This window comes from Myodes glareolus, chromosome 20 (assembly GCF_982192425.1).
Source record: "Myodes glareolus chromosome 20, mMyoGla1.1, whole genome shotgun sequence".
In the NCBI taxonomy this organism is placed as follows: domain Eukaryota; kingdom Metazoa; phylum Chordata; class Mammalia; order Rodentia; family Cricetidae; genus Myodes; species Myodes glareolus.
In genome coordinates this window covers 57,312,089-57,325,974 of record NC_142045.1, presented here as the reverse complement: position 1 = coordinate 57,325,974, position 13,886 = coordinate 57,312,089, and the positions used below count along the sequence as shown (strand labels likewise).

The window sequence follows — 13,886 nt, the reverse complement described above, 5'->3', positions numbered from 1 at the left end:
TGAACTTGACCCTGATGACTGAGAAGTGGGGAGCATGTAGCAAGTTAAAATAGCCACGACAGAATACAAGATGCATGGCCTGTCTTGAGTGGATGACACTTCTTTAAAGGCCTGCAGAACTGGTTATAGTTTGGATCTTAAATGTACCCCAATGCCCATACGTTAAAAGGTTTGTCCCCCCTTGTGGTGTCACTAGGAAACAGTGAAACCTTCAGGAAGTAGGGCTCAAGGGAGGGAAGTTAGTACATGTCTAAGGACCCACATGGTGGAAGGAGAGAAATGACTCAACTCTATGTCTTGTCCTGTGACCTGAACAGACACACATGACATGCACACTCAGAGCCTCACACCCCTCTTTCCTTGCATACACAATACAGCAGTGAAATTAATAACTGCAAAAATGAAATAATATGTCTTTTTAAAGCTTATTTTCACAGAGTCAAAAACTTAAAAATTCTTGAATAATTTAATGCATTATGCAACTACATATCTTTTTCTGTCATAACTAATTGCTTCTAATTTTGGTAATGGGGTTTGTCACTGAAGGGAATATTGGTATTCTGCCTTTTCTCTAATACCTACACTCTATGAGCATTATTCTCTGTAGGTTCTTGTACTCTCATCAATGATGTTGATTCATCCACAGGTAGATCAAAGTAATGATGCCAAGAACATATAAACTGAAAGCTCCAAGATGATGTTGATTTATCCAGGTAGTTTGTCATGGAAGCAGGAAAATGACCTACATAGAGGGCAATCTCTGCTTATAAAATAGCAATATTCTTTAACAGACTTGAAAATTGCAGGAAAAGCAAACAACAAAAGCCCCTATGGAATGGACTCAAGAAATTGTGTTAACTGTTGAGAGAGAAGAACTGGGAAAAAAAGAAAGAGAGAAAGAGAGAGAGAGAGAGAGAGAGAGAGAGAGAGAGAGAGAGAGAGAGAGAGAGAGAACACTGTTTTAAGGGACTCTGCCAGGCTGGAATGTGTGACAGAATTGCATGTGAGTTTGGAACTGGATGATTTGGGGTCATCTGGAAAACCCAAGATGCGGAAGCACGGCTCAAAGAAAGGCTCTAGTACCACTGTCTTTAATAAAACAAAAATAAAGTGGGATAATTCAGAATAAGAAGACAATGACAGGAGGAGGAGTACCCAGATATCTGCAGAGTCGGTAGTACACAGGAAGACTTGGAGACATGCCCAGATGTTTGCATAGTAGGTAGTCCACGGGAAGACTGGGGACAGCCGGGACAGCAGAACTACATGTGCGTGCAAATGAGATCGTCTATTTCTAATGCAAACCAATGAAAGGGAGGAAAGGAAGCCAGGTCCTCAGGTTAGGGTAAGCAGGGGCTACAGAAGGAAAAAAGCGCAATTCAAAAGTCCAGCAAAACTGCAGTACTCAGGATCCAAGTTCTTGTGTGTTTGGAATACAGAAAGAGCTATCTTAGGAAAAGACTAATATCATTTTTAAACAGCAGTAGTAGTGTAGTTTCTTAAATTGATTTGTTTTGAGATGTATTGTTTGTGGTGAGTCTAATTGCTAATACTTCCACATTTCTATCTGCTTCTTTAAACCTAAGAATTTAAACCTTTAATGCTCTTAGAACTGTTTTGGAATATTTTTCCCTGACTCTAAATCTTTACCTTTTTGAACGCATTAGAAAATCCGGACCATGAGAGACAAAATGATGTCGTTCTCTTTATATGTAGTTTGCCTCCACAGACAGCTGCAGAGATGAATTATTGTCTCAGCACTCCATTGCTTTTTCAGAAACACAACTTCTCAAAATTGTGAACATATCAACATTAAACGCCTTTCTCCCTTTCTTACCATGACCTGGAAAGAGGTCGTATTCAGTCTGATTTATCCATGTTTGTGACCACGTAATAAGAGATTTTTGAGGGCCCTTTACAGATGTGTGTGGAGCTCATGAGTGAACAGATGAATGGATTAATTAAGAGAGCGGCTACCAACTGTGGAAATGGGGACTAGCTACTACATTCTAGCCCCAGAAAAGCCTTGCCTAGGAGTGGGGGAATCTACATTCAACATTGTTATTTATAAATCATTGATCTTAATAAATAAGAAACTTATAAGTCACATACTTCACTTATTATCAGTATTTGAACATTTTTTTGAGGATTAATAAAACAAAGTACATTCTTTTAAAAAGGTCAGAGCCTACATGTGACCATATTGGTGAGTAAAAAACAATGTAAGATTATTATATAAACTTATATTGTTATATATAATCTTATATAATCAATATAATTATACTGAGTCCTAAAGTCTTCAAATTATAACTTGAATGTTAAATTATAGTGAGGTTTTGATTAATCTCATCATTAAAACATTGACAAATTTGATAAAATCTTTGTCAGTGTGTATAAAAGAAAGATTTTTAATTCCCCCTGAATACACAAGGGTTCAGCTGGTCCCTAGCAAACACGACTGTGATTATTATTGCTGTTGCTACAACTACCAGTCTAAGCTAGTTGTCAACATGAAATGAAGAAACCTGAAAATTCCATACACATCAGCCATGTTGAGTGGGAGAGATTCAGTAGAGACCAACCCAAGAGAATGACTGACAGGAGTATATAGAATTTTCTAGGCTTTAATGTAAGTCTTTCCTATTGTAGAAGAGACACATGGTATTGGCAAGGCAGTGATGCGTCCCTAGGGGTCACCTATCCGGGGCCCCACAGAGCATCTGGTCTCGAGGACATTTCTCTTCTAGAACCATGTCTAACTCAGAAGTTGAAGATGCACTAAGCTGCTATCTCGTGAACATCGTATGCTGATTTCCATTTAGCTGCTGCATCCCACACATCCCTTACGGCTGCAGATGGAATGTTTATAAAGCCCTCAGCAGTGAACAGAACTCTGTGCAGACCACTAAACAGTTTACAGTGGATAACTCAACAGAGATACCTGAAACATGTCTGACAGAAACTCTCCTCATAGCTACACTAACTGACAATTACTGCTTTGTCATTTCTAACGTATGGCATTTGGGACATGCTGACAATTCTCTAACCTACATCAAACACATTGTAGGTAGTATGTAGAATAAAAATAACAAACATACAGCTTATTGTTCAAAGTTTCAGTTAGCTAGATTTTTGTTAAGTTTTCCCCGAATAAACAATCTCTCTCCTCCAGGGTGTTCATTCTAGCACTCAATCAAAATTGATTCCCACCTACACTTTATTACACTCAGCTGAAACAACTGCTATGTTCCAGGACAAATCTATGATCACCATAAATTTTTGCTTTCCTGAATTTCATTTTTGGTTTCACCTTTTATAACTAAAATCACCAAATTGGCTTATATTGACTTACTGGGTTTGGTTTGCACTTTGTTGAATGGCCTTGTAGAAATCCGAGCATTTACTGCTAAGCTTTTGGATTTATTGAAAATTGACACAAGAACTATACTGAACTGAATATAGTTCTACATTTTCTAGTAACATAATTTCCACTCAAATCTAGTATTACTCTATGTTGCAAAAAAAAATAATACAGCTCATATGATAAATTTCCCGGTAGTATAATGTGAGAAAAATTACTAGTGTATCATTTGATTATTATGCACCATACCTTTGCATGACAGTGGTGATTAAGACAAGCAAAGCCTTGCCCTTTGAAATGCTTTTTGAATAATGGGGCACACAATTCTTTTTAAGTGTTTAATTTTCCAAGTATAAATTACAGCCTATTTGTTATGTCTCCATTTGTTACAAATTTCTTCAGTTTTTCAAGGCAAGAACAATGTGGAAAAAATAAACAATAAAGAAATGATGGTATGCTTTCTTCTTATCAGTAAATTCAGGGTCTTGTCCAAAAACTAGGAATCCATGAAGAGAATCTGAGGTGAAGAGCAGAGTAATTTCCTTTGTGTGATCCAATAACATACACGGATACAAAGTAGGAAATCAACAACATAGAAAATTTGGCATGTTATTATATATTATTTTTGCATATGTGCCTATTTTTATTATTTTGGTTTTAGAGAGTTGTTTTTAATTGAGGCAGATGGGAATGACAGAAAAGACAAGCATTTCTCTAAAAAATTCAAAGTGCAAAGTTTGAAAATCGTTCGCTTACTTTTTTTCTTTTATTTTTGAGACTACAATTTCCCTGTCTTCCTCCAAATCCTCCCATATGCTCCCCTTGTTCTTGTTCAAATTCATGGCCACTTTTTCATTAATCGTTGTTGCTTACAAATATGTGAATGTACATTATACCACAGACTCAGTGAATCCCCTTGACCAGAATCTCCTAGAGTTCAGATACAGATCCTTTTGAGCATGTCCTCATTACCCATCATATACATTTTATTTCTATTTTTTTAAAGTTCAGGCTTTTAGTTTTATATATACCATGCCTTCAAAATAGAAATTAAGTTAGATGTTATCACAATAAAGTATATAAATTACTATCCTCAGTTCATTCAGTTCACCTATCATTCAGTTCACCTTCCCATTAATAAAACTTTTTTAAATGACAATGTTGTGACTACTTTTCATTCTTCATAACAATGAATATTATTAACTTGATTGGTGTTGGTGACAGCTGACCACACAAAAGCAATAGGTAGGTATGCCTTCTATTTTATAGTATTTTAAGCCTTACTATCGTGTCAAATACGTGGTTAGTTATAAGAATCATCAACTATCAGTAACCAGACTGAACAGAATATAAACAAAGTTTATTAAAATTGGTTTGCAAGGAGTTAAGAAAAATTGTTTTGAACTATATAGTCTTTAGTAGCATGATAAACTAATTATAATTATTTAATACAATTAGATATAATTTACTTTAATATTTTTTACTGTAATGGCTTATGCAAAATATATATTTCAAAGTAAAATATTTAATCAGATATTTTCCCAAAATTTGTTTAATTTCAGACAAATTTTGGGAGTAATGAATCCTGGATGCTTCAGTCCTCCAGGCTAAGCTTTCATATTGCTAGAAACTCCTTGTAAGATATTGGAGAAGAAAGACAGTCATCACTCTGTCACACCTGCCTATCAGTCATCACTCGCTCACACCTGCCTCTCAGTCACCACTTGGTCACACCTGCCTATCAGTCCTGAAAACTACAGGATCCACCATGCTGGGAGGTGTGCACACTGGTGCAATCAGCATCGACCAGCCTGGGATGTGTGTGCGCTGGTACACCCAGGATCCACCAGTCTGGGAGGTGTGCACACTGGTACACTCAGGATCGACCAGCCTAGGAGGTCTGCACAATGGTACAATGAGGATCGACCATCCTTGGAAGTGTGCTCAATGGTACAACAAGGATTGACTACCCAGGGATGTGTACGCAATGGTACAACCATGATCAACCAGCTGGGACGTGAGCGCAATGGTACAAGCATGATCGACCAGCCAGGGATGTGTTTGCAATGGTACAATCATGATCGACCAGCCAGGAATGTGTGTGCACTAGTACAATAGTGGCATGAATGTCAAGAAAGTAAAAACTACTGATTTTAAGATATGCTACATGGTCAAAATTTATACCTAGCAACATTTTGTTGTTGTTCTAGAACTTATAGCTAGGCGGTTCCTAAATCATAGGAGAGAAACTACTGCTATTATGATGCTAATCAGAGATAGTAAACAGCTCTGAGTGTTTGTCATTGCTTCCATAGACTATTCATCTCACAATTAATCTGAGATATCCCTTTTTGTAGCTAATGGCATCTCACAACTGGCCAAGGTTCAGTGAATAAGAGTGTAAAATGCTTAGACCTAAAGGGAACATATATATACCAAACACAGCCTCTCCCATTACAGAAGGCAGCATAAAACATGTAAGATTCTGGGCTGATGAATGACTCCAAGGGAAGATTGTCTTCTGGATCCAGCAGGGTAGCTATACATATAAGCTCACAGCAGTCATGAGAGCATACATCCTGTAAAAATCCTAAGCATACCAAATCTCAGCATAGAGAGGGATAGAGCACACTATTCCACCACAAGGCACAGAACTATTGGCGACAGCTAGCTGTCAGGAGAGGGAGAGACAGCTTTCCCTAAGAGTCTACCACTTGCTAAGTCAACCACGCACAGCGGAAAACCACACATTCACTAACACTTAGGCGATATAAATTAACTGGACTTGAGACATCGAGAAAAGAAAAGACAGAAATAACGGGGAAAGGATACAAGTTATATGGTTAGGTAAGGGGATTGAGTTGAAAAAGTGTTAGAGGTGGAAAAGGATCAAAGCACTTCATGTGTTCAAAAAATAACAAAAATAAATATAAAAATTAATAACACTGGCTAGAATAAAGAATTGCACAACTGCCTGGAACAGGTCCTTACCAGACAAACGTAGCTTTTTCCATCAGATGACAAATTTTACATATACTTAATTTAAATAATTTAAATGATTGCATTGAATCATTCATTTTATACTAAAAGCAACATAAATTTATTGCAATTTTCAAAGCGTTGAAACTCATTGAAATATTAAATTGCTTGCAATATTTTGTATTTTGTGAGATTTAAAGACACATTACCATTTTAGTGTTTCCATTTTCAAAAGAATGTGAGTGTACTACATCTTACACAGTAAACAACTTATTTCATCATAATTTTCAATTTTTGTCAATCTAAGTATTTTAAATAGATTATTTTCTCCTACAACAAAACATAACCAAAGCATTTTTCAAGTAACCAAGTCAGTTAATTTTAGTAACCGTAAATTAAAATATTAAAATGCAACCCAGTAAAAATTATTATATACTCAATTCCAAGATCTATGGAATAGTGCTTTAAAGGGTAGATGCTAAACGAAGCAGAAACACAGCCAGCCACACCACAACTGCAGGAGTACAAAACTGTGAGCAGGATCAAGCTCCTGTCTGGATGCCAATTGTCTGATACACGGTCCCCAGGAACTGATAGTTGATCTGAGACAGTGAGTGGAGAACCAGAGTCCTACCGCCTCCCTTTGTCTGGCTTGTCAACCTTACGGGGCCGTTAACGTTCTCAAACACAGCTGAGTAGCTCAGTGGGAAAGGCTGTGTGCAGTAGTCTTCAGTGAGGGTCCGTGCCTCTCATCCAAGGACACCACAGAAGCTTCTTAGTTCAGGGAGTTAGGCCAACCATCGACTCCCTGAATGAACTGACATGTTTAGTTTTTCTCCATGCTGCTCCTAATTGGTAATGCACAAAATACTTTTTCACACAAGACGATTTAATTCTAGAACCTTGGTTACCAGATAGTCATATGAATCTTATACCTGAATCATTTTTACTTCACTACTAACCACAAAAAGCAAAAACAAAACAAATATGATAAATTCAAAGAGGCAAAAAAGTGCTCCAAACACTGGCTTGCCTGCCAACTGCCACAGAGCAACAGAACTATAATTAGCTAGATCTCACTGGTTTCCCAAATTCATCTTCACAACAAAACACCAGAATCCAAAGACAGCGTAGGATATTCTCTAATACAAAATCAACTCTTACTTTAGACCTAATTTTCGGCATTTTCCTCACAGCAAACTTGACCACCGTTCTTTTGGAACCCACGCCTAAGAATCCTTGGCTGACCTTGTTGTTAGATAAATATACACAACAAAGACACGAAATATCCACAGTCTTCATTGTCATGGCTCAACACAGTGACTGTTGATCTGGTTTAGTGTGACACATGTGAGAAGAATGCTATAACAAATGTTTGATAACTCCTTTCTCTTTGATTACCTCATTTTAAGACAATCCCAACAGCTTTATTTTGAAAATAAAACTATGGTCAAAATCCAACTAATTCTAGGATTAATACTTCAAACTACGTGTTAGAGCAGTGGTTCTCAGCCTTCCTGAGGCTGCAGCGTTTTCCTGAGGCACACAGCTCCTAATGTAGTGCTGACTGCAGTCAAACTTTTTTGCTGCTACTTTTATGAACCACTGTGTATTCCAGTGGTCTTAGGTCCGAAGAAAGGTTTGTGCAAAGAAAGGGTTTGTGACCCCTGGATTGAGAACCATTCCTTTACACAATTTCGTCAACAAATCTTGATTATTTTTCATGTTAAGAGATTAATAAAAAGCACCCACAGACTAAATATGTTTACTGCTTAAGGAATAAAAGAACCAACTAAAGGCTGAACGTTGGGATTCAGATAGAGCAGACTAAACCTGGAAAGTCCCATCCTCCTCAGCAGCAGCGCTGACTCTGAGTCAGGCAGAACGTGAGATGAGTGAGTACTTTTTTCCTTTAGCTGCTTGATCTGTTCTGCTGAAGCCCAACCACAATGTCCTTTGTTAACCCAAGAATTGACCATGCATGGAGGATTCAAATCAGATCAATGTGAAGTCCTTACTAAAGACACAATAAGAGAAGAAAATAACACTTTTAAAAGGAAACAGGAAACCTGGGGTAAAATTTCTTTTAGCTTCATCACAAAGCTCATCATAGAAAGTTGTGTTGTAACACACTAACTGTCAGCCAAAACGCTGTATGCCGTAGCTTCAGGAACGAACTCCAGACTTGGAATTTCTGTTAAATTTTTTAGTCTACAAACATGTCACTGCATGGAATTTTCAATTGGAGAAATTTGGAAAACAATGAGAATGATAGTTATTAAAGTGACTGAATTATAGAAATATTATAAAATATAAATACTAGAAAATAAAAGTGTTAAGGCATCAAAAGCCGTCATATGAAAATGCTTTTTAAGAATAAAATAAGAAGATTAAGATACTTAGGAATAATTATGAACTCTTCCTTCTTTGTCTCCTAATAAGCAGAGTTTCCAGTGGTTAGTAGCATATTCTAACCCAACAAAATGATTCTAACTGAAGAATGCACAATTATACACTCTGGTCAGCAAAATGCACCTGTGCACTGGGCTGCAGAAAGATGCTCTACCTCCCCTGATAAAGTATGCCCATGATAGCATCATCCACTTGACTCCACCACATTCTCAAAATATCTAAGATGAGAAAGTAAAAAGCCCTTATTCTCAACATGGCAAAAACATATGTATAATATTAAAATGATATAAAATAGTATACAACTTAGCATTTCTCCTAAATTTAGAACAGAAAAATTAGCAGTAGAATATCCCTTTATCTACACACAATGATTCTGAGTCTTGAAGTTGTGGTAAAAGTTTTAGAACAACTAAGATTTAAAAGTGAAATATTTTGCAGATACATTTTATTTTTAATCATGTTACATTAATATAAAACAGATAGTTTTGATTAAATACTATTTTCTTCATCATTGCCAATAATGTGACCTACTTCCTAAATTCGTAGAACAGCAAGCTATTTTTTCGAACTTGAATATTAAATGAAGATACTTTACTAAGAGTAAAATCTCTCTATATTTTTATTCAAAATGAAGGATCTCGGCTTAGACTCTATCTTCCATCTGGAAACAATGTGGTATACTGAATTGAACTGACTGTTAGCTTAAGCAATGACTGTATGCTTTTCCAAAATAAGTCATTCAATAGAAATATACCTAGAGAAAATATTCTTACTTAATTTGGAACCGCAAATAAATAGAAGCAAGGAAATGTCTACATGACAATGGTAAATAGTAACTTCCCCAAGTTAGTTCACATATGATTCTAGAAGGAAGTTTAAACTTATATCTAAAAGCAACCTCAAGCATATTTTTAACACTGCTCCACAAAAGAACAACCAAAGTAAATATTTGTTCAGACACTTGTTTTTTCTCATTTTGAAGACTTTTGCCTTTCCCAGCTTTCATGCTTCTGTGTAGTCAAACCACGATGTACATCTAAACAATCAATGCCTCTATTACCTTTCTACCACAAATTTGAATTTTTCCCAAGTTGCCTGTACTTATTGTGGAAACATTTAATGAGCGCATAGAACCATTCAAAACTTTAGTTCAAAAAATTCCACTAGGAAGCAAAGAAGATAGCAAAACAAAGTTATGACGTACTTTATGACGCATGGTGAAAGATGTAAGAGATATCTTACCAAGTACCCCAAGCCGATAGTTGACTGTGATGACGATCACGTTGCCATAGCTTGCCAAGACACTCCCATCATATAGATTTCCAGTACCTTCCATGTAAGAGCCACCATGGATGTACACCATCACTGGCTTGGGACCCCCACTGTCCCGAATATCTGCAAAAACAAATAGTTGACTGTTATTCTTACCCCCAACAATACATACAATGAAACAACACATTTGTATGTTGAGGACAGGAAGGCATGATTTTAAATTGCTGTTTTTCTTAAAGTGTTTCTTAAGCAATTCTTATTAAGAATTTTTGTAGAAAAAAACAACAGGCACCCATTACTTTCTGTCTAAAACTTTGTTTCCAGGAGATGGGCATGGTATTCACAAACTATAAAGTAAGGACAATGGTTCATTTCTATTTAGAGCCAAGGAATCTGCCCTTTCCCCTGCTTACTATGGAGCTTTGTATCAAACACAACATGATTACACTAAGTCATTTGTGAATATAATTATGCCATTATAATATTCATTTCAGAGTTTAATTTTACTGCTTAAGTGCTGTCAAACGATTGTTTAGACAGTAAAATTATGTGCATCTGAGCACCTGTTGTGATGCATTTATGGGGATATGTTTGTAGAAAAGCCACGGAGTTCACCTACCAAAGCAAACACAGTTCTGGGGAGAAAAACAGGACAAAATTTCATTTGCACTACTTCCTAAGGCTGATGTGCTCTTCCTAGGCCCACTCTGGGACCATCTTATTCATCATGGATCATGACAGGACCAAGAATGAAGAAATGTCAGGTGGCATTAATGTGATTTTTCTCCCATTCTCAATTTTATTTTATTTTGCTAAGGTACATGGACAACTATGTGGTTATCAACAAAAATGAAGAAATACCATATAAAAAGTGATTTTATCAAGATTAAAAGTGTAGTAATTTCTTTTGAAAAGGTTAATCTGTGGTGTTGATTCAATCTCAAGCATTAAAATATCAAAATATTACTATAAGTAAAACATTACTATTTATAGCAAGTTGTGGCCCTTTCTGCTTATAGTCAACCTTATATGGAGCGTGTTATTGTATATTACTTTTGGCTTGAAAGTGTCATTTGAAAATAAAATTTAATTTCTTTAAATGTTTTAGTCAAACTAAGTTCGCCTACAAGCTTCCACTCATGACGTCAGCATTCGTTGGAAGCATAAGCTAGAAATCACAGGGAAGAGTGGTGATGATTTAGGATCTGTTTGTCCTCCCCCAAAAAAGAATGACAGATTTAAATGCCCCATATCTCAATTGTTTTTGAGTGTGATAAGTGATTTTTTTTACTGAAAACTCATTTTCAGATCAAAACTTGCAGTTTCTCTTGTTTATTCAGACTTTCAAGTTGAGGAAGTGGCTCATGGCACATCTTGGAGTCTCCCCCACCTGTTTTTTTTTTTAGATAATGAACATGTGTTATTTTTTAATAGTCTTCATTTTATGATTGAATTTTAGTTTAGCATAAAATTAATGGGCTTCATTTTGACATTTTCATACATTAGCCCTTACATTTGTTCTTTGGTGTCCCTTTAAGAAGGACTCGCTGCTTTCTTGCAGGCCTCTGCATTGGATGTGCTTCACAAGAAGATCCTGGATTTGAGCAAGGAGAATGGCTTTACATAGGAACTGTCTGCTAGGCATAGTCCCACATATGCCCTGTAATTCTCTCACAGACAAAAGCATTCTCTCACTCTCTTTTATTTTATTTTAATTTTTTAAGTCTTATTTTATGTGTATTGGGTGTGTTGCCTTCATGTATACATGCATGCCTAGTGCCTAAGGTGCCAGAGTGAGTCCATGATCCTCTGGAGCTGGAATGCAGACAGTTATGTGTGGCCATGTGGGCCACGCTATCAGTTGAACCTGGGTGCTCTACACCACTGAGCCAACTTTCCAGCCCATGGTCTTCCCTCTCATATCAAGATTCAGGGGATTGTGGAGGTGTTAGATGGGGACAGGAAGGAATTCCTTCAAAGATGATTAAACTGCACACCTAAAATGCCTGCTTGCTGCATACAATTTTAGCTTCTTATTTCTTCTTGTATGGTTGGCATTGAAGAAGCAATAATAAATTATTAAACTGAAATCATTAGCCGAGCTGTTCGCAGCAGACACTGTACTCTGCTAATTGTATGCTTGGAGGTAGCACAGAGGGAGGCTGTTTCAGAATTCTCCTTTAATTAAAATTACATAGAATTACAAAGCCCCCACTGTGAACAGTAATGAAGTCTTGGCAGAGCCATTCTGTTCACCTGGAAGACAATACTAGCACACATGGGGAAGACTTTTCCACACCTTGCGGCAGACCCACATGGGCAGTGCCTAAAAGGGCAATCCTTTCAGAAGAATCTAGGGTCTGTGCCCAGGCAAATCCTTCTCTCCTCCCTCTCTCTCCCCCTCTCTCTCCCTCTCTCTCCCTCTCTCTCTCTCTTCCTTTCTCTCTCTCTCTTCTATCTCTATCCCTCCTTCACCTCTCTCTCTTTTTCTCTCTCCCTCCTTCGCCCCCCCTCCCTTGAAGTTTATACATAAAAGAATCATAGATATTTGGGTAAATTTGAATTTCTAATTCAATTTTTCAAACTCTTCAAATCTTTTGGTTTTGTTTAAGAAGTTGGAATATTGAGCTCTTCTTTGTAAGAAATTCAATAAAATTGTAATGCTATGTACCTTTTTTTATTTTAAAGTGATTCTGAACTTAAATACTATAATGTGTGTTGATAACTAAAATTACTGAATGTAAATTAATTTACTATTTGGGAACTTCTGTAACACATTGGAAGCCTCTAACATAAAATAACTGGAATTTGCTGTTAGTGGCCCAATTTTTGTCTGAGTGGCCCATTTTCCTTTGTCTGCATAATCTCTAAGTCTTTTTGTTGTTAATAAAAAGCAGTTAAAATCATAACTATTTAGTTTGTTTATTAAAACAGAACAAGATATTGATAAACAGAATTGATATATCAGATACCATAATACTGATTGCTATCTGATCACATTTTGACAGTATCTTGGATTTTCTTCAGTTCCTGCACTAGAAGTTTTCAGTAGTTAATATTGAATAGTTTAGAGCCACAGTACATTTAAACCTCTATTATTTCATTTCCTACATAAAAATGAAATACAGGAACTTTATGCTTTATCTACATTTTTTTTATTTTGAATAAATAGTTAGCTCAGACGTTACTAAAATTGGCACTTCGTGGATTCTTAAAACATTAGCTTAGTTGTAATCAAAATGTAACTTTTCACAAGCATATTCATAATTCTTTTGCTTGATTTAGGCCTTGTTAGACACATGGAGATTGAGAAGGGTGGAATAGTGAAGAAAATCCTATGATGAGGATCATTTTCCTATAAAGTGTTAAGAAAGAACTCTAAGATTTCAAGATTAATGAAATAATACATTTGGAATATTAACCTTTAGCCTTAGTAACCATGGCATCCTATTTACAAATATTTTAGGTCAGAGTAGAAAATGTTAACACCATAAGAGAGTCCGTGCTTGGTGAGCAGGACTCAGCATCATGGCCTTTCAATGGCCAGTGAGCAACGGGTAGGCAAATTCTTTAAATGTGTGTTTTGTTGCTTTTTTAAGGACTGTGGACTGGGTAATTGTCCGTATTTTAGAGGTTTTGGAGATTTAATAGTTTCTAACTTGTGAAGCATTGCCATAATTAAATCTTTGTCTGAGACATACAAAGAGACACTTGAAAACATGGCCATGCCTTTCATTCATGTTTATGGGTGCCAGTTATCTTTCAGAACTGCTAATGCAAAACAGAAATTTACAAAATAAGTGAGAATCTAAAGATCAATGTTTAGAGAAGTTGAATCTCTATAGAGATAATAAAATTGTCT

General features: G+C 36.4%; 1 protein-coding gene across 6 annotated transcripts in view; it reads right to left on the bottom strand.

Moving 5' to 3' along the window:
• Positions 1 to 13,886, bottom strand: part of Nlgn1 (neuroligin 1) — an 863,960-nt gene that overhangs the window by 454,353 nt on the left and 395,721 nt on the right. For all 6 annotated transcript variants that reach the window (XM_085682306.2, XM_085682304.2, XM_085682308.2 and 3 more), the window contains one exon: positions 9,995 to 10,147. In XM_085682306.2, coding sequence (XP_085538432.1) covers positions 9,995 to 10,147 — 153 coding nt within the window. The remainder of the gene's footprint in view (positions 1 to 9,994; positions 10,148 to 13,886) is intronic.